This window comes from Cyrtonyx montezumae, unplaced genomic scaffold (genome assembly GCF_038088225.1).
Source record: "Cyrtonyx montezumae isolate F1298 unplaced genomic scaffold, pur_monq_1.0 scaffold_2, whole genome shotgun sequence".
Classification (NCBI taxonomy): domain Eukaryota; kingdom Metazoa; phylum Chordata; class Aves; order Galliformes; family Odontophoridae; genus Cyrtonyx; species Cyrtonyx montezumae.
In genome coordinates, this window is record NW_027071936.1 from 14,362,927 (window position 1) to 14,382,250 (window position 19,324).

General features: G+C 43.8%; 2 protein-coding genes across 4 annotated transcripts in view; one reads left to right on the forward strand and one right to left on the reverse strand.

Moving 5' to 3' along the window:
* Positions 1–897: 897 nt before the first annotated feature.
* On the reverse strand, positions 898–16,798 carry MRPL1 (mitochondrial ribosomal protein L1). Of its 2 annotated transcripts, XM_065736463.1 has the most exons (9): positions 14,894–14,956; positions 14,679–14,784; positions 14,229–14,472; positions 12,487–12,570; positions 10,992–11,063; positions 10,665–10,776; positions 9,261–9,361; positions 1,786–1,867; positions 898–1,162 (listed from the first exon to the last, which is right to left on the reverse strand). In XM_065736463.1, the coding sequence occupies exons 1-9, from the start codon at positions 14,925–14,927 to the stop codon at positions 978–980; spliced, it is 1,020 nt and encodes a 339-aa protein (XP_065592535.1). In that variant the 5' UTR covers positions 14,928–14,956; the 3' UTR covers positions 898–977. The 2 variants fall into 2 exon arrangements, with proteins under 2 accessions (XP_065592535.1, XP_065592533.1); XM_065736461.1 differs by lacking the exons at positions 14,679–14,784; positions 14,894–14,956 and adding an exon at positions 16,624–16,798.
* The window catches only part of CNOT6L (CCR4-NOT transcription complex subunit 6 like), a 29,226-nt gene continuing 26,106 nt past the window's right edge, over positions 16,205–19,324 (forward strand). Inside the window, exon 1 of one of the 2 annotated variants that reach the window (XM_065736453.1) lies at positions 16,205–16,381. The gene's annotated coding sequence lies outside the window, so the exon portion shown is untranslated. Of the gene's footprint in view, positions 16,382–18,484; positions 18,528–19,324 lie in introns of those variants that run through there. The other variant, XM_065736452.1, reaches the window with a different exon arrangement.

The window sequence follows — 19,324 nt, forward strand, 5'->3', positions numbered from 1 at the left end:
TCATGGCAGACAACCAATGCATATGTAAATTTTGCATTTGGGGTGAAAGCTGAGTGAAGATAGTTAAATAGATGATAGTCAAAGGAAGGTCAAGCTGGGTTTTAGGAAAAGATTCCTCACCAGAGGTGGACAGACACCAGATGAGGTTCCCTAAGGCAGTGGTCACAGCACTGAGCTGCCCAAGTTCAAAGAGCATTTGGACAGCACTCGAAAACAGCGTTTAAATTTTAGGTGCATCTGAGGAAGCAGTTGAGCTCTATGATCCCTGTGGATCCCTTTCTCCTCAGGATCTTCTATGATTCTAGGATCAACTCCTTCCAGCTTATTACAAACACTAATTGGATTCCCTGAAAAGCATCATCAGTCAGGCAAAGATTAAACATTTTTCTATTAATGTTGCACAATCACTCCTCTCACAGAAGACACCTGTGGGGAATGTTAAAATGTTATTAACTACTACAGTTCATCCCACAGATTCAAACAAATTCATCTCTGACAGTTGCAGAAAATGGGACAGTAAATTAAAACTGAGCTCTTTTCTCTTTGAAAGTTACACAGCAGCTTCCTACTGGGAAATGCAGTAGTTGCTCTGTGTGGAACACAGCCTAACATACAGAAGTACTGAACACTATGCCACTTCCGAAGCATAAATAACCCAGGATTATGGACATAACGTGTGCTGGCCTTACAGCTGCAACTGTGGAAATTCGATGGTGATGGCTCAGAATTCATAGCAGAATGTATAACAGGCTAAAAATTATCATATGCAAAGAAAAGCTACACACACATTAGAGATTTCAGCTACCAACAGAAAAAACCTAAAGGCATCTTAAGTTTAAACAGACTTCCATTTCGGATCATTTCTTGTAACACAATTTTTAAAAATGAAAGATTTATTTTTTTTCTTTACAGAGTACGGTTTGAATGATACTGTTTGCTTTCCAAGCTTGATCAGATCAGATCTACGAGGACAGGCATCAGGTACTAACAGTTTCTTGGACAGGTTTTTCTTCATCATCTTCTGCAGTTTCTTCTGCAGTTTCTTCTTCTTTTTCTTCTACTTTTTCTTCTGCTTTCTTTGCTTCAGGGAGAAGTCCATCGAGGTTCAATAGCAAGCCCTCACTGGTTGAAGACCTAATGACCAGCTTCTTCACAAAGGGGCCTAAGAACACAACGAATACCAGATATTCAGTTACTACACCAATTTTATGGTCTCCACACTGATTTATCTTAGTTCTAATCCAGATTATGCCAACATAGGGAAGAACCACAAAAGTAGATCGATATGCATCAAAAGACTGAAATAAAATAAGCAATGGTAGATACACTAATACAACACATTCTTGCTACACACATCAAACATAAGTCTCCGTTGTAAACACCAATCTTCGTTATGTCGACACCATTTCTACACAGCTTGGTTTCCAAGCACTGACTACTCATTCCTTAAAACAATTAAGCCCTCTTCCTAACAATGCCAGAATGACCCCATTGGCACCAATGCAGCTCTAAAACATGTTGCAATTGGTTTTCCTCTACTTGCAGCTTCATCTGACTGACTAACTGAAACATAAGTTTCAAGTAGTTCACATCAGCAAAGACACACTCTATCAAAGCCTTCATGGGCTGTCCACTACTTCAGTTGTGATTCACTGAGTTACCCAATTGCTCTCTCCTCCTATCCCAAGCAGACAAAGCAGTGTGGACATAACACCCTGGTTAACTCTCACTTCATCATTTTGATTCAAAAGCTTCAAATAAGGAATAAAATCAATAACTGCTTACCAGAACTAGATGGCTTGAACTTGCAGATATCCTCAATAACTGTTTTCAGATTGGCAACTATCTGCTCTGTAGGCATATCCAGCTGAAAAACAGTAATGCAGAATTAGCCACGATGATCTTAAAGCCTACGTAGACATACCTGAAGGTGCTGGGCATACATTAAATCTGTTTGTATATTTATTTTTTTTCTCTGATTCTGTATTTCTACTAAGATGTTAAAAATCCCACTAACATGTTTATCAAAATGTCTTAAGTATTTTATGAGGTTTTGCTGTCTTAATTATTTTCCATCTTTCTACCCATGACATTAAAGAATTACACTATCATAGCTCCATACACACGTAGCCCTAAAGATGTTTTAAAAATAATACACAAGCACTTAAGCAAAATAGTAAATACATGAAATATGAGGACACATCAAGAGTCAGCTGTCAAAACACAAAACAAATCAATTCCTAAAAAAAAAAAGCACTTGAAATTTAAGGCATTAAGATGCATAAAAGAACAATAGAAATAGTGAACAATCAACCAACACTTGGAGCCTTGCCCCATTTTTACTTACCCCATTCAACTTCCTACGACTTGCAGCACATGCATTGAGCACAGAGCACAGACCAGTCCACAACTACCTATTTTATACACTTAAGTTACTACCCATGGCTTTTTTGATTTTCCAACCAAAACCATGGACTGGTGGCTCCTCATTCTGCACAGTGTCCTTAAAAACAATACACCTACACACTGCTTCAGGTACATAAGCAGCCCTCGCTGGATTATCTCATGTATCTGAGAGTGAACCAACACCGTTCTAAAAAGAAATATTACTTCCTCAGATAATGAACACCTTAAACCATAACTTCTACTTATCTCAACCAGATACTCTTTAACAACGAGCAACTCATGAAGGAGAGACACAAACCCAAATGTCCTTGGGCCAAATCCAGGGCCACAACTCTTAGAAAACAAAATTGGCCATTCCCAGACAATGTGCAGGACATCTTGCTTCCAGGAATGTCATATTCTGTGTGCCCTCTTATTTCACCTACATAATACAGACATCTTCACTTCATTTGTATGCGAGTCATTTTTTCTTTTCCTAGAAGTTATAGAAATTGAACTAAGAAAATAGCATTTTTCTTACAGAATTAACTCCACTTCAATAGACTGTACAGTAATCACTGGGGCCCTAACTTTCTTTCCAACTCCTCCCAGTGCAGCATAAGCAGATTTCATTAACATCTCACTTATCCATAAATGTACTCATTACAATAGAAATGTTGTTAAGCTTCAGTAGTCTCCTCCCAGATTTGGTCCATCGATCTCTTTTTAGGCACTTCTGGCAGACTTCTAATCCAAACACCATTCCCCTGCTACACAGGCCAGTAGTCATTCCTCTTTATTATTGCTATGCTGACTGCAAAGTGTGATGATACACCTTTGATAAATTTACAGATGTAAAAATTTGTTAGCTAATGCTGAACATCTTACTTTACTGACAGACTAATCACGCTTTACAGAAATAAAATAAAGAAATACAAGGAACAATCCAACCAAAACAATTTACCTGTAATAAATAATTAGTAACTACACTTCAAATGAAGGTTTGAGTAGTACCTGCTTCCAAATCTTACACTAGGTTCACATCTAAAGTAAGCCTGCACTTGTAAAGCCTGTTAACTGTTAAGTAACTCACTCAACAGTGAGTAAGTCAAGGAGACAGATAGTTTTCAAGTTTTTTTCTGAGCAATACATTACAGTTCTGAGAACTTAAGACAAGAAAACATACCAAGAAGGCAATTATCTCATCCTATATTCGATACTACAAGAAAATAAGGCAAAGCACATTACATTCCACCAAACAAGATGACATCCCTATAGAGAGGGTGCCATAATTTTATTGATATGTCAATGGCTCCATAATAACCACATGTAATACCCAAAGGGTTCTGACTATTTCAAAGTAGTATCCACATCTACACGGTAAGTACCCCACAGTAACTCTTGGTGTGTGTACAGTCACTGTGTTTCAGCACTTAAATATTTAGGTTAATTCTATGCTTACCCAAACAGACAAAAGTACTCCAGACCAGACCTAAAGCTGTGCAAGCCACACTGCAGACTGATCCACTAGGAAATGGTCTGCATCTTTAAATCTTGAGTCACTCTGACAAATAAGAAGGTCTACTAAAAGATCAACTATTAATCTAATTCTAGTCCATCTTGTATAAAACAACAAAGTAACTTAGAATACTAACAGTATACACTACAGCTGGAACAGAAAATTCAAGTTCTTCCCAGCTTACTCTTTCAAGGTTAGTGCTACTCTAGAGAACAGTGTCCTAGATGCTGCAAGGAGGGTTGCAGAAGTTCATTCAATCTTATTCATAAGAAACACGAATCTTCAACAGTCTCATTACCTCTGCTGCCTACTGTGACATTACCTAAATATATTCAGCATTATACAAATTTAACCAAAACAGAATGAGGAGTACAGACATATCATATAAATACTTAAAACAAGAAATTGAACTGCTTTCCTGAAATGCGCTAGGGGAGCTGTATCAAGCAGTGAATCCGCGCTACTAATGTAACTACTGTGTGTTACTTGTAACACACACATAACAGTAACCATAGAAGGGCAAGAAAACCTAAGAAAAAAAATGAAAAGAACATCAATGGCAAGGACACAGAGCACAGCAGAAAACAAGGGGAACGCTCAGATAAAGGAACATGAAATCTTTTAATTCATAGGTATGCTAACCTTAAGTCAAAAGGAAAACCCCGTAGCAGACAGAAGCATGGGATTCAGATGTATCCCCCTCATAAGCAGGGTTTATGTACACAAAATACATACTAAATATCAAGTGAACCAATCCCACTTTCCTTGTTTCTGTGTACAGTGCAAGCCCTGCAGTTCTCACTGGAGTGACCTTGTTTGCTTTTCTCTACCAAATTCCATCAGGAGAAGGCAAAGAGAGCCTATTCTATTCCCTCCTCTGTACATCTGAAAGTAGCTTTCAGTTCAGACAACAGTAATTTCACAACACATTCAAGAAATTTAAAGGAGCTATAAAGCTTAAGCTTCGGCCTCATTCTCACATCCTTTCTATTTCCAGCTGTCAATATAAAAAAAAAAAATGCAATAACATCATACTCTTAAAAATACTGCAGTGCCAAGAGTCTCACACAGCAAGGCAGATCAGTTCACCCTCTACTCCCAGAACCCATCACGCACTCTTGTGAGATGGCCAGAAGATTCATTAGCACCTATTCACCAACGCATTTTCCAGCTCCTTCCTTAACTTCCTTAACCTCTTGCCCACCTCAAGTCAGTCACAGAACACAGAGGCCTCTACATTAAATGTAACAAACCAGAAATTGGAGTTTCAGCAATTGCATTCAGAACTCAAGCTCCCCTTACTCAAAAAAACCCTTAGAGGATAATGCAGTCATTAATAATTGCCTGCTCCAAAACTTGAACTGGAATTTTTATGGCTTCATGTTATGGCATGTAAGAGAACTGGGCTGGCCAGCAGTCATTCAACCAGAAAGTTTCAATAGTTCTCAGAGCACTCAAACTGGGCTTAAAGCTGCAGTATCCAAGAGGAAATTAAAGAACAAATAAAACAAACTACCCCCAAATCCCCTATTAGGGCCCTTCTAGGACAACATTACTAGAACAAAAAACCCACGGACAGCAGCATTTCTAGTCTCCCTTCTTCAACTGCAAGATCCAGAATTCCAACTACCTACAATAAATACATACCTCTGTCCACTGCAAAACAAGAAATAAGCTCACTAAGAGACATGAGTTTGTAGCTGTTTTTTAAGTATCCTTTGTTTCCTAGAGCTAGTAAGAAATGAACAGATATGCATTTCACCTTTTAGTTAATATAAACAGTAAGAAATTGTAGAAGCACAGTAAGGTGTCAAGTAATTAATAGTGGTACTGCGACCAACATCCTGTAACAATACACGACCTCTGCACATCTCTGCACTATTCAAGTAAAACCACATTTTCCTCTACTTCAAGAGAAACACTTGACTTGGCTGAACTCCAGGAACTGGTCCTGAGAGGCTTCTAAAGGAAATGTTAATAAAACCTCTTTAGAACAGGTTTAGAGCTACTCATAACAAATTCTCTTTTGAGTTGGACCAGCATAACTAAACAGCTGCATTCCACCATAACCCAGGGAGTAGAATAACTTCCATCACACAGCAAGGGCAGAAGCCAGAGCTTCTCTTCTTTCAGGAACAGAAGAAAGCCCCCAAACCAATAGCTGTGTGCTGACACGTGGCAGATGAAAAGCTTGTGCAAAAACATCAGGAGGACAACCAGTATCAGCCAGAGAACCACACTGACAAATTTCGTGCTGCCTTGCTTTCCACCGGCTTCTGCTTAGTTAGGAGTCTTCCTGAGAAAGTAGGCAAGAAGAAGGGGAAAAAGCAAAACTAAGTAAAGAAAACAAAACCCCTCAGAGCTCTCAATAGGAATCTAAACTAACAAGGACCCTGTAGATACAGTCTTCTCATCCTGGCACTGAAGTGGGATGCATTTCAGAGATGGTAGCTATAATACTGCTCTTTCAGAGGCAATAGAAGTAAAGGTAAAAATGCAGGCTATAACAACCCTTACTGAGGCTGTCCTTGGTCTTCTCTGTTGTAAAGTACTATTTCCTAGTTCTAGTTTAGCTTGCTACTATTTCTACCACATCGCCAATTCCCTATTTTGTACCAAATTCAAGCCATCTGCCAGTAAATAACAGGAATGACACCATTCCCAATACAGTGTAAACCACCAGGACCTAGGCAGCACCTTCTACACTCACTGAGGTAGGTAATGTGATGCTGAAAGACCCTAACACCCCAGACCCACCCGAGGCTGATTTGTTCCTTCAACAGCCTACTGCTAGTGCAGATGAGCACTTCTGTTCCCTGCCTTAACACAGATTTCCATGCACTCCTTTATTCTGTACACCCAACTGCAGATATATCCAAATTGGTCTCACTCTCTCCATACTTCTAACCCTATGAAAGTAATCATCCTCCAGAGCAAGCAGTCCATTCACAAAAGGTACACTTAAAAATAAAAATCTCACCTCTCAGAAAAATCTTGCTTTGTTTCATAGAACCATCTCCCAGGCAGCTCTGCACAGATGGGAAAACCAACTGGAAACTTACTCCTGCTGTCAAATTAATTCATATTCTGATTTTTCCAACTACCTCCAACTCAAGAGAAAATATTTTGTTGTGCCCTATCTAAATCCAAAAGCAGTGTCAAAATCCTCAACAGAAAAGACTAAGCTGCCCTCTCCAGATAGTACGATTTTGAAGGAGATAGCTTGAATGTTCTCATTTGACTCTCTTCTACTTTAAGTCCCACGTCTCAAAAGAACTTCCCACATTTTCAGCTTCACAACACCAGATCTACTATTTAAACCTAACTACTGCCAACTCGCAGGCTTCTCAAAGGCGTCTCAATTACTTACTACATAAGAGAACACAATTAACACTGCTGACTTAGATGGGAGTGCAGCACAGCTTCAAGCTATTGGCCATAACTGAACTAACAGGCAACATATGACAGCAGCACTAAAGGGAAAACATCTCTTTAAAAAATGCCAGCCTGGCAGAGTCCCAAAAACATCCACACTACCACCTGGAAAACAGCAATACATGTTCACATCCCTGTGTAATTCACAAACGATTATTTCCCTCGCAGGCAAGGTTTAAAATTAAAGAGCTCTAGATTTAGTGGTGAGCAGACAAGCATAACCACGCAAAGCTCCCACAGCCTCGCCTAAAGCAGATTTCCTTCCAGCAACATTGCACAAACAGCACAACTAGGTCAAGCAAAGGAGAGCAGCTACAGAGGGTGGAAACACTATGCAAGCCATAGCCACAGACATCCTTCTGCACACAACTCTCAACATGCCACATGTGCTGTACTAGTCACCTCTGCCACGTAGCTGACAATATTTGGTCACAGCTAAACTGTGACCAAGTAAATCCCCATCACACAGCTTCCAAACCAAGATTAAATGCTTATTCACAAGTACCTGCTATTTACTAATTAAAAACAAAATTAAATCATATCTCAATATGCACCCAAAACCTAAAGTAAAGCACCAGCATCTCACATCAGTAACACAATATAGTTGAAATTCCAGAAACCCTAGCCACAGCAGAAAGAAGATATAATGAGTAGAACCAACTGCAATTGCTTCAAATGTGGTCAAAGCACCTGAGTTGTTTGATCATTTTCATTCAAAACCTCTGGGTTAGAAAAATAGAAGAGCCTTTACAAGATGCTTAATTTGCAGGTACTTTAAAGGGTGATCTACAACGTAAGATGAGGAAAGTTAAGGAAATGAAAATTTAGTCCAAAGCAAAGGCAACATAAAATAGGGTCAAAATGCTAGAAACCAAGACACCTATAGGTTGTGGTGCTTCACACAGTCACATTAGACTTGCACACAACTAAAGACATATGGGTAGGCTATGAAAACTTAATACATTCTATACTTGAGGAGAACTATCCTGAAAACCTGTTCTGAGTACTGTATATAAGAACAGGCCCTTTAAATTCACACACACAACTCACAGGAGCTAGCCAAAATTAACAGGCTTGCTTATCTCTACCACCACCAGACAAAACTGCTGAGATTACAAGTCTCATAAACTTCCTTTCTCCACCAGTATCAGCTAATGGAAAGTTAAATATAGGCAGGATTACAAAGAGACATAACAGAATGGAAGGAAAACAACTCAGAACAGAAAAAAGGAATTCTTAAGGAAAAGGATTAAAGCCTTTAAGAGGAAAAAAAACCCTTTTCTAAAACCTAATTTGTTACATGGCAGTAGTTAAAGCACAGGTAAATATTATGATATTTAAGGTGTGGTGCAATGAATTGTTTTTTTCAGATCCAAACCAGGATCAAAGTTCTCAAAATTAAACTAAGTCTGAAAATTTAAACATGAAAACAGTCCTTAATTATTAGGGTCAAGTGAATGCTTTTTGTTCCCCTTGTGCATACCCTACAGACTTATAACCCATAAACCACTAAATAAAGCTTTGTTTTTTGCACGTAAAAGTGGTGGGGTTGGGGAAGTCTGCATTAAAAGCAGAAACACTAAAGGGATTACTAGGAATAGGGCATAACCTGGATTTGAGCTGCATCTAACTCTGTTCATTAATACAATTAATTGCCAATGGAATGGCAAGCTCATTCTCAGCACCCTTAACTTCTCAGGATTACATGAACATCACTCTCACTCAGTGAAGCCATCTTCCATCATCATACTTCAATGACATACAGTCCTCACATCAGCTCAAAAAACTAATTTTGTGTGTCACTTAATACATGGGCCAGCAAAACAGTGCTTAGAAATCGTGGGACAACTGTTTTCTTCCCTGTTTCAGTACTAAGTTCAGCTCCACTGAGCACAGTTAAGAACTCTCCATTACCACTTACTCTTGCTATCCTTGTCTTGATCAGACGTTCATCTTGTACCATGTACTCAAGACCTTCTCTGAAGAACTGTAGCATTTTGGGAATATCATGGCCCAGGGAATCTAGCACAAAAACAAAAAACAACAAAACAAGAAGGTTAATACTTAATAGTGGGGCAGAAAATACTATCAGAAAAGGGAGAATTCAGTGTTTCACCTCATGGCAGTTACACACCAAGCAAAAAATACTGTTTCCGTGCTTTGTATTATAACCTCTCTCCAAATTTCCTCCTTTCTCACTATTCAGCAGATATTTGCAGCTAGTACGGTTAGATAAATACAAAACTAAAATGACACTTCAAATAAAAAACTTGTAATTACCACACATATGTAGTCTTTATCACCTAACATAATTAGCTGGGAGATCAGGATCTGACTAGTTCAACTCTGAACCATCCCCAAGCATCTGCCTTGGAAACAAAGTCTAACTCTGTAATAGCAAGATTACACACCACCTAAGACACTCCAGCCCAGTGCAGCCATTGCACAAGTAAAGACAGCTGGTTTTGTTATCTCAGCTGCAAAAGCTTATTTGACAGATTTACAACACCACACAATTGCTTCAAGTATTGTTTCTCCCCCATCTTTGGATGGCTCTGAGATAAATGAGCCATCAAGAACCCACGAACTAAGCAAGTTAATAATGAAATAATACAGCTTCCATTTCTCCCTGAAACATCTGAATTATTCTGTTGCAATGCTCTGGACAGGTTAATACATTTGCTGCAAACATTTAGAAAGCTAAGAGCAGTGCCTGCAGCTTGCAAAACCATTCTTAAGACAACTGGGAGAAGTAAAGTGAGCATTTGTGTCAAGATTCTCTGTAAGATATAGAGCTCTAAAACAAATCTAAATAAGAAAGAGAGGCCAAAAATATTTGGAGGATGACATTCAAAGCTGTGAGAATCTGACCTGAGTACAGTTTCTCACGCATAATAAAGAGGGAGAGGCCATACATGTAAGTGAACAGGTAATATACATATAACAAAAAGCATGAAGAACACTCATTCAGAAGCACAAACACAATCTGTAGTAATGGAGATGGGACTGGAACAGCTGTTAAACAACACATTTCTCCCAAGCTGTTTCTATTTTCTTAAGTTTACTGCACAAAGTTCACAGTGCTACTACAGTTGATCACAAACAGAATAACAAGACTTAGCTCAACTGCAATCCCAACACTCGTGTTGTAGGAGAACAGGGGAAAGGCAAGAACAAGCTTCATAAACCAACTCTCATTTAAGGCAAAACGTGGCTTAGTGACATGCAGCAAATTACTTTATGCAGTCATATGTCTTAAAAAAAAACCTCAAGAGTTAAATCTTGTTCTAGTATTTAGATTTGTAAGAAAAGATTTGCTTCTTACTTCTTTTAGTGCTGGGGTATTTTCGTTTTAGCTTGCTTCTTAAAGGTATCAGTTTTGGCATTATTGCAGGAACAGCTACGTAGAAATCCATTTGAATTTCATCTTCCAAAATCTACAGTAGAACAAATTCATGAGTATTTAGGAACACAGTAAATTACCCAAGCACACAAGCTCTATCTACCAACATACAAAGCAGCATTTCGCTACTCATATCAGCTACTAGCTTCTAGCTAGAGATTTTTTGGATATAAAGTTTCTCACCCCTTACCTATCAGTCACTGTGGCAAATAAAAACATTTATTTACTTAGTTTCTAAAAAATAAATACCCATTTGATTAATTCAACACCTCCCACAACAGCAGCTCCATTCTCTCGAGCTATTTCAGCTTCTTGTTCATCCTGTTGGAAGAAAAAAAACAGAAGCGAATAAACATTTGTGCAACTAACTGCTCTATACCAACAGCACTGGAATGTCCTAAACCTAATCAGAACCCAAAATATCCAACACCAGAGATTTAACGCTGGAGCAGTTCACTCCAGGTCCCAATAAGAAACAACAACCAGGACTTCAGTACACTTCTGGTAAAGAATTCAAGAACCAGTCCATCATTTGGAAGTTACAAACATTCATCCACTAGATGGAGTCAACATTTAGTAAACACCACAAGAAAAGAAAGGAGAAAGCCACTTAAAACAACTATAAAATAAGGCTACTTAATTTTGCTAATAATATTTGGCTTAAAGTAGCATTTAATTTCATTTCTCTTCTGCGAGGCTTAGCTGTTAATATACTGTGGAATATGAAATAGTATCAGGCACTGCCATATGGCTCAATCTTTTGGAAAAGGTAAATATTCCTGACCAAAAGTCAGAATGAGGTATCCCTCACAAGAATGAGTTGATTAGCTCCACCCTTGCACACAGTGGTGTCATGTGACTGGAGTCCCTCAATCTCCCTCCCCATTCACACCTTCAGAAGACATAGGGTCTCTTAAACTGACTGAATTTGATGTTAACAGAGAAGGTTTCAAGACACAGCAACTTAAAACTGGGCACACTTAGCAGGCCTCAGTTCTGTAGGATTCTCACCTTGTAGCTTACGCAGAAAACAAAAGACAGTTTGAAGGGTTATACATTCAGTTCAACGCACTTCACTATGATAACCTCAAGTAGATTGCATGCAACTACATCGTTCAAATAATTAACAGGCAAAAGACAACAGCAAAAGAACCTGCTAGGTCTCCACTGAGGTAATACGACTCCATGCACATCACACTTGTGAACTCCTAGGACAGGAGATAAGACTTGAGGGGAAGGTTATTGCATTATTCCAACAGGTTGCTTGCTTTGGGTTTCTATTCTGCTAGTTACTCCCTATCACTATCACGCAATTGCATTCTTTTACAATGTAAGTTAAATTGAATAACAAACACTTCCAGTTTACATTGCCTACTAGGGCTTAAGACAACAAGGTTGGACACGACTGCTCCACTAAGCTGCCAGTCCTTGCTACAGAATGGTCAAAGTTTTTAACTCCATTTAAGTCTTGAATCATCCCTTCACACTGCGAACACCTGTGCAGATGTTTTCTCCTTGACTTCACAGCTAGAATAAAGCACATATGTAAGGATAACATAACTAAACAAATTCAACGTGCTCTTTAACATATTATGACACTGAAGACATACCCTCGACAGATTTGTGAGTTCTATAAAGCAACTGAAGAGCCTTCTCAAGGCCAGCTACAGTACGTACAACACAACCAGTTCCTTCAGAAGAGCATGTTAGATTGATAACATAGAAATAACTCAGGCTTACTGACCTCCGTGAAAACCAAGACCTTATTTGTTTCATCTGTAAAGCGATAGGGAAGAAGAACAGCGCTTGCAAACTGTTCCACTTTTTTCTAAAAAGAAGAAAAACAATGAAACAAAATAAATGGTGAAGAGCAATTCATATTAAGTACCTTTGTCCCACACAAATGCAGCCATCTGACAAAAGCACGAGCACTTACACTGTACTTACATAACAACCATAATAAAAAGACCACAAGGCATAAATTCTGACTGCTTGTATATGCCTGGTATAGAGTAGAATCAAAACTACACCAACTAAAAATGTTGAAGTTATCTGTGCTGCAGTTAACTCAAGTAAAAGGAGCAGGGGTGGACTGCTACACACTCAGGTGGTATCACTGAGGTGCTACAGTCACAGCTTATCTGAATTATGTTTATGATTTATCAGATAATGCAAAACAGCTGCAAGAAATGTGTTCCTTGACAAGGCATAAGCATACCACACCGCTACTAAAAACTGTTGCAAGAGTTCTGTACTGCTTTAAGCAGTAACTTACCTAGTCCTAAAAACCATCAGTATAATAAAGAAGATATCTACCTAGACACAGGAGGAAATACACTTGAAAAAGGATAAACTTGTTTCTAAAAATGGGGAAGCAGAAAGTTCTAGGGCAAACCTCAACTTGGCTAGACACCTTCAAATGGATTAAAGGGATGACTAGTTGTAAAAACACTGTGCCAAGATGACACTCAGACCAGAATCCTAATAACACCTTAGGCAGCTGAGAGGGCAATAAATATCACCCAGCAAAAAATACCTTTACACTTTTTCTTAATTTCTTAATCTGCATCTTTTTAAGACTTGTAAGGACACCATCCACTTGTAGTATCATGAAGAAGGCTCGCACCAACATACCCACTTAACAGGACCATGTCTTTAACCACAGCCAGGAAATCAGATGGCAGCAAGACACTCCTCTGTTAAGCTGTTGTAAGACTATTGTTTGGAGGAATCTGAGCCCTCAGGCACTTCCAATTAACACATCGAGCCCCTTCTGCTCCGGATTCAAATCCAGACTGTCATAATTTAGGAGGTGGTATCATCTGCTAAGTGAAACTATGTTCCAAAATTGCGGAGGACACTAGCAGCTCTCCAAGAACATACCAGGGCTCGTGGATAAGCTACAAGGGTTCCACGGAAATAAACAATGAAATAAGGTTCTTTAAATAAATAAATAAAATAGGTACTTCCCTTGCACACAGAAGCACCCTCACTCCACCAGCGCCCATAAAAGAATCATGGGTGAACATGCAGTAACATACTTCCATGGAGCACAACAAAAATAGACATTAAAACACGGTGGGAGGAAAAAAGATAGGAAGAAGCCAGGCAAAGACTTGTCTCTACAACAACCATTCCAGAACAAAACATGCATCAAAAGCAATAACCTAGGTGGAAAGCTCAAGTAGGAATAGATCTTAGTTGGATCAGTTCTGTCTGAACTTGAATTTCAGTCACATAATAGTCCACCTTCATCATTCCTGAAAGTGCTCATATTCTCCCCAACCATTTGAACTGTACTAAATAAGCATGCACACAATAAAGGAATAAAGTCACCTACAAACACAAACAACATTCCAACACTTTGCCAGAACAGCTGCAAAAGCCAGCTGAGAAGACCACTAGTAACATCTACTCTACACGTAAAACACAGATTTCCACATAACAAAGAAAATAAATAAATGATGGTAGATACTTTGAACTTACCTTCTTTGGTAGATCCATATCCAGAGTCACATTAATATACACAAACTGCTTTGGGTAGGTGAAGTCCAGTTCCTGAAATTTCTTTAACATACCCACAGCTTCTTCTACATTGTAGGACGGTCGTTCGTAATACCACGTCAGGTACACATCATCCACAGGCTTGCTCAACAGCGGCCGCCTGCCACGTCCCTTTTTCTTTTGGGTTCCTTCCTGCTTGTTCTTTTGCAAACCTCTTCCTGCATTTCTGACACACACAAAAATCCACAAAAACAACAAACCAACCATGATCAAAAACACAAAAACAACAAACCAGCCGTGATCAACTATAAAACATTACGTGCTGTGATAAGCATCAATCGACAAAGAGTTACAAAGGCAAGATGCACACAGTAAGAACATGCAGTACTCCGGCACTTGCTCTATTACGCGAGGAGCCCCCGTCACACTCACTTGGCGGCCGCGGCGTAGAGGCGGGCGGGCGGCCCGGCGCTCAGCGGGACGGCGGCGGGGCACCGCTGCAGCCCGGGCGAGACCCAGCGGCGGCACGGGGCCAGCACTGCGGGGGAAAACGAGCACGGGCTCAAACGCGCGCCCGGCCCCGCGGGGATCCCTCCCGCCTCCCTTCCCCGCCTCTCCCGGCCCCGGTGGCGGCCGAGCGCCTTCACCTCGCCGCAGGAACCAGCCGGCGGGAGCCGCCATCTTGCGCAGACTCCGCAGCGCAACGCAAAATACGTCCGCCGGGCAGCGCCCCGTCGGAAGCGGCGCGGGTCCGTGGGGCTGAAAGCAGCTGCGCGCAGCTGGGGAGCGCGGGGCTCGTGGCAGCCAATGCCACGTGCCGGTGGTTTGAACGCTGCGCTTGAGCTAGCGGCAGTGCCAGCAGTTGTTCGCGTATTTCTAGGAAATAATATTCCTGCTGTTTTCTGGCCGGATTCCACGTGTTTCACGTGCGACTGGGAAAGCTGTTGCCCGTCTGTAAGCTCCGTGCTCCGGGTCACTGTTACAGACCTAGCGCTTCAGCCCTAGGCAGGGCACACTGGCTCACAGATAACTTGTTAATGATCCTTCCGTATTACCTGCGTAGAAACCAAAGGATTCTGAGTATTGAGCAAAATCACTTCTTGCATACATCACAGCAAGGAACCTAAATGTAACAAACGTATTCTGCAAAGCAGGGCCTTGGGGAAGCCGCAGTCTGCTGTACAAGTGTCTAGCAAGCCCCTGGGAGATGCTGGTCCTGCCAGCAGTGACCCCAGGCAGGCCACTTGCAGAACCTGGTTTCTCAGTTACTCTCCCTTTTGAGAAGGGAGGGAAACAATACCCGAGGTGAGGGTGGTGGGGTGCTGGCCTGTAATGGGAGCCGGGAGATGTACAGAATGATTAACCTAGGCAATGGGAGAAGGGAGGGTGCAGTCCTCCTTCACTGATCCAGTTGTATTTTTCAAAATAGACAAGTAATGACCAGAACAGCTACAGGCACCCAGATAAAAACAAGTCACAGAGGAGCTCAGGTCACCTCCACCTCTGGAGCAGCACTGGACAGCACTGGGCTCCGATGCCCGCACACCACTGACCCGCTCCGTCGGGTCCGCTGAGAGACGGGGTTTCGCAGCAGGGGGACACTTCCTATGGAGAAAGAGGCGATGACAGACAACACCTACGCCCGCAGAGGCTCACGCTCAGTGCGGGGCCCCGTCACCCCGACACCTGAGTCACTTCCTCAGCCCGCCTGCGGTCGCGGGGCGACCTGCTCCTCCCGTCCTCCCCGCCAGACGCCGCTCTCTGTAATTAACCACAATTAGCCACGGAGGGCTCTTTTCCCTCCCTACGATCGGGTCCCCGCTGGCGTCCCCCGGAGCAGCCTCCGCCCCGCAGGGCCCGCTGCGGGCTCCCCGCCACCGCCCCGGGGTCCCGGCACCGCCCCGGGGTCCCTGCACCGCCCGCCCCGCTCCCGCCGCCTCCTCCTCTCGTCCCCACCTCCCGCTCCCCCGCCCTCCGCGCCGCCCGAGCCCCGGCCCGCTCCTCCCCGCCGCCGCTGCTGCCGCCGCCGCCGCCGCCCCGTCCCCCGTCCCCGGCGGGCCGCCGCCTGCATGTCGTTGCTGCCCGCCGCCCCGCCGCCGCCGCCCCGCCGCCAGCCGCCGCCGCGCCGGATGCAGGTGAGCTCCGCGGCCCGCCGGGGCCTGGCGGGGAGCGGGGCCGCCATGTCGGGGCCTGCGCCGCCCGCCAGCACCGGGGCCAGCGGCCGGTCGGGCGGCTGCGGGCCCGCCCGGGAGAGAAGGGAGGCCGCGCTGAGGGGATGAGGGGCGGCGGGGGGCACCGTAAGTCTTCCCCGGCCCGGGGCTCGGGCGCGGCCGTGCGGGCTCCCCGGGCCCGCCGCCGGGGCGGACCGGCTGCTCACCTGGGCGGCGGGGAGCGCTGCTTTCCCTGACGGGGGTCCGGCTGCCGCGGCCCCGCGCTCAGGTGCTGGAGAGGACGGGCACGAAGATCCGAGTTTGTGCCGGCCGTCCGGGGGCTTGCTCCGTAAACTTCTCGGTGGAACATGGCGGAGCGTGTCCCGCCGTGTGGCGGCCCCGCCGCCCGAATCCTCGTCCACGTTCTGTCTGACCTCCCGAGACCTCGGGGCGAGCGGCTCTGTTTGCCCGCTGCTGAAACTTGGAGAGGAGAACGGGTGTCCACTTTTGGGAGCCACAAGTCGTGTTGTTCGGCCGCTGCGGGGACGGGAGGCCCGTGGCCAAACGCGGTTTGTGAGGTGGGAGTTTTGCCCCTACTGTGCCCCGCACCTCGAGCCAACCTGGAGGGGAGCACCTCACCCCGAGTCGTGCCTGACGTGTGCAGACATGGCCGATAACAAAAGTGATGATAACACGGCTATTTTTAGGGTCTGCCATTCCTTTCAGATGTTTTTTGCTCCAGTACAAGTTTTTTTAACAAAGAAATACAAAGTGCGTTGTGTCAAAAAAGAGCGTTGTCCCTGTGACGAAAGCCCAGGAATTCCTAGAAGCAGCACCCACACTTGGAGGGCCACAGGGCTTTGTCAGGGCCAGAGTGTGGTCTTCACAAACACAGCACCGACAGCGTTTTCATCCTCGTATCTCTCTCCCAAAACACGATGTGATGGTGAACCTTGTACTGAGAGCTGTCCATCCATACCACAGCCCGCTGAGCCTGGCTGCACGCTGGCGGCACTCCAGCCTGAGGCAGTTCTGCATGCACAGGTCCCTGCATGGCCCCTTCCGTTTCCACTGCGTTGCACGGCAGGCCGGCGTATGCCTTATCAAAGCTCTCCAAACTGAGGGCTGTGGGACTGCAAACACTCACCACAATCACTCCGTGCCCTGCTGAGGGTAGTGGGACATAACTACTTCGTTGTGCTGTTTTCCTCCAGAGTAGATGAGTGGCGTGTGCTGGTGACATCATGCGGCTCCCTACCTTGCAATATCTGTGCATCACCATATTCGTGGCCCACAGCACCGTGTTGATTCATCCAAACAGCATTTATGTTCCAATATCTACTCTCCTTGCCCACTGTCTTTTGGGATGCTTGGGGATTATGGAAGGCCTGTGACCACCAGGTCAGGCTGAGCAGTGGGAATTCTGCAGCGCCGTGCTGCCTGCTAAGCAAACCCCATTGAACACTTCCAGTTTTGCTCTCTTTCCACTCTAAGTGAGGAGTTCTAGCACTACAAGTGCTGAAGTACAACAGAATGGAAATTACTGTGTCTTGCCTTCTCTTCCTGCAAGGGCTCTTGCTTTCTAATTTAGTCAGTGAATTTGATTGAAGTATAAAGTGGCTGATAGGTATTGCCACATCCCCTGGGCTGAAGTTAGGTTTCCTTTCCTGAGATGCTGACGTGCCCATGACAGAGGAGGAGGAATACCTGCTGTCAGACTGCTGCAAAAAGTTTGTTGGGCAGCAGTTGCAGATTCATTTTGAGCTGCTGAGCTTCACACCGGGCCTATATGGCAAACTTCTGCTGGCACAGCTCTGTCTGCGAGCGCTGTGACGAGGTGTGACCCGTGACTGACATAGCTGTGCCAGCAGAAGTCCCTGCTGTAGATGCAGTTATCTGCAGGAGTGCACTTTTACTGATAGGGCTTGTTTTCGTTTTTAAGGGTGTTTTTCCCCCCCCCCCCAGCAGTGGCGGTGTCGTTGCCAGCAAAGCACAGCACCCTTAGGGCGGGAGGAGTTGGTGTGTCTGGCTCAGAGGGGACACTGCCTGCGCTCTCTGCAGGCAGCTCTCCTCTCCCCGCCCCAGGTATCAGGAGCTCAGGAACGTCTGCTGTGGGAATTCTCTTGCTGAAGTAAGTGGTGTTATGACTGCTGCTTGTTTTCTTTCCTTGCAGGGATCTTTGTAAAGCTTCGTTTCGGGCGATAAGCTGTAGGGTTTTTTTTTGTTTGTTTGTTTTTTATTGTTTGGATTCTGGCTCTTTTTCCTTACTGGTCTTGCTTTTATAAAAAGCAGGGCAGGCTTTGCTCTGAGCCTGCCAGGCACAGTGACATTCAGCTCTCACACCAGTCCTACAGAAATCAGCCAGAACGCGATCCCAGCGCATCTGTGGGCTGTGGAGGTAAAACGAAAGGGAGCCATTGGAGAAAAGTTTATTAATTTCCACACTGGGGTGAGTCTTTACTTAATTTAAATCTAAAGCCTTGCAGAGAAAACCTTACACTGATGTAGATCTCAGTAGCTGCTTTCTTCCTTGTTCAGGCACAAATGGGGAGGTGCTTTTTTCTTTCTTATTCTTTCTGAGAAGATTTTGCTTTCAGTGGTAGCATCAGTAACGTGTGGAACTCTTGAGCAAATTTCCTGTGCAGAACTAGTGCTCAGGTCAGCCATGGCTGAAGTTTAGAAGGGGAGCTACATACAAATAAATGGTTTGCTCTCTGGGAAGAGATTAGTGAGTCCAGAGGGCCTGTGAGGCACTGCATGTCATCTGCTCTGCAGGGCACCAGGAGCCAGCGTCGTGCTGTATGTGTTGTTAGAGAGCATAAGACGGCACTCGAGAGGACTTACTAAAATAAGTTCAATACCTCTTATGCATACATTCCGAATCTAATTCAGGAGGATTTGCTGTGGATTTGCTACTTAAAGTGTTAA

Bases quoted from the DNA above. Each gene is read 5' to 3' on its own strand.
- MRPL1 (XM_065736461.1), bottom strand. From the start codon at position 16,766: ATGTTCCACCGAGAAGTTTACGGAGCAAGCCCCCGGACGGCCGGCACA. The intron at 10,777-10,991 runs GTATTTATTTTT...GTTCTACTGTAG, and splicing joins GTGTTGAATTAATCAAATGG to ATTTTGGAAGATGAAATTCA. The intron at 1,868-9,260 runs GTAAGTGGTAAT...ACTGTTTTTCAG, and splicing joins TCAAGACAAGGATAGCAAGA to CTGGATATGCCTACAGAGCA.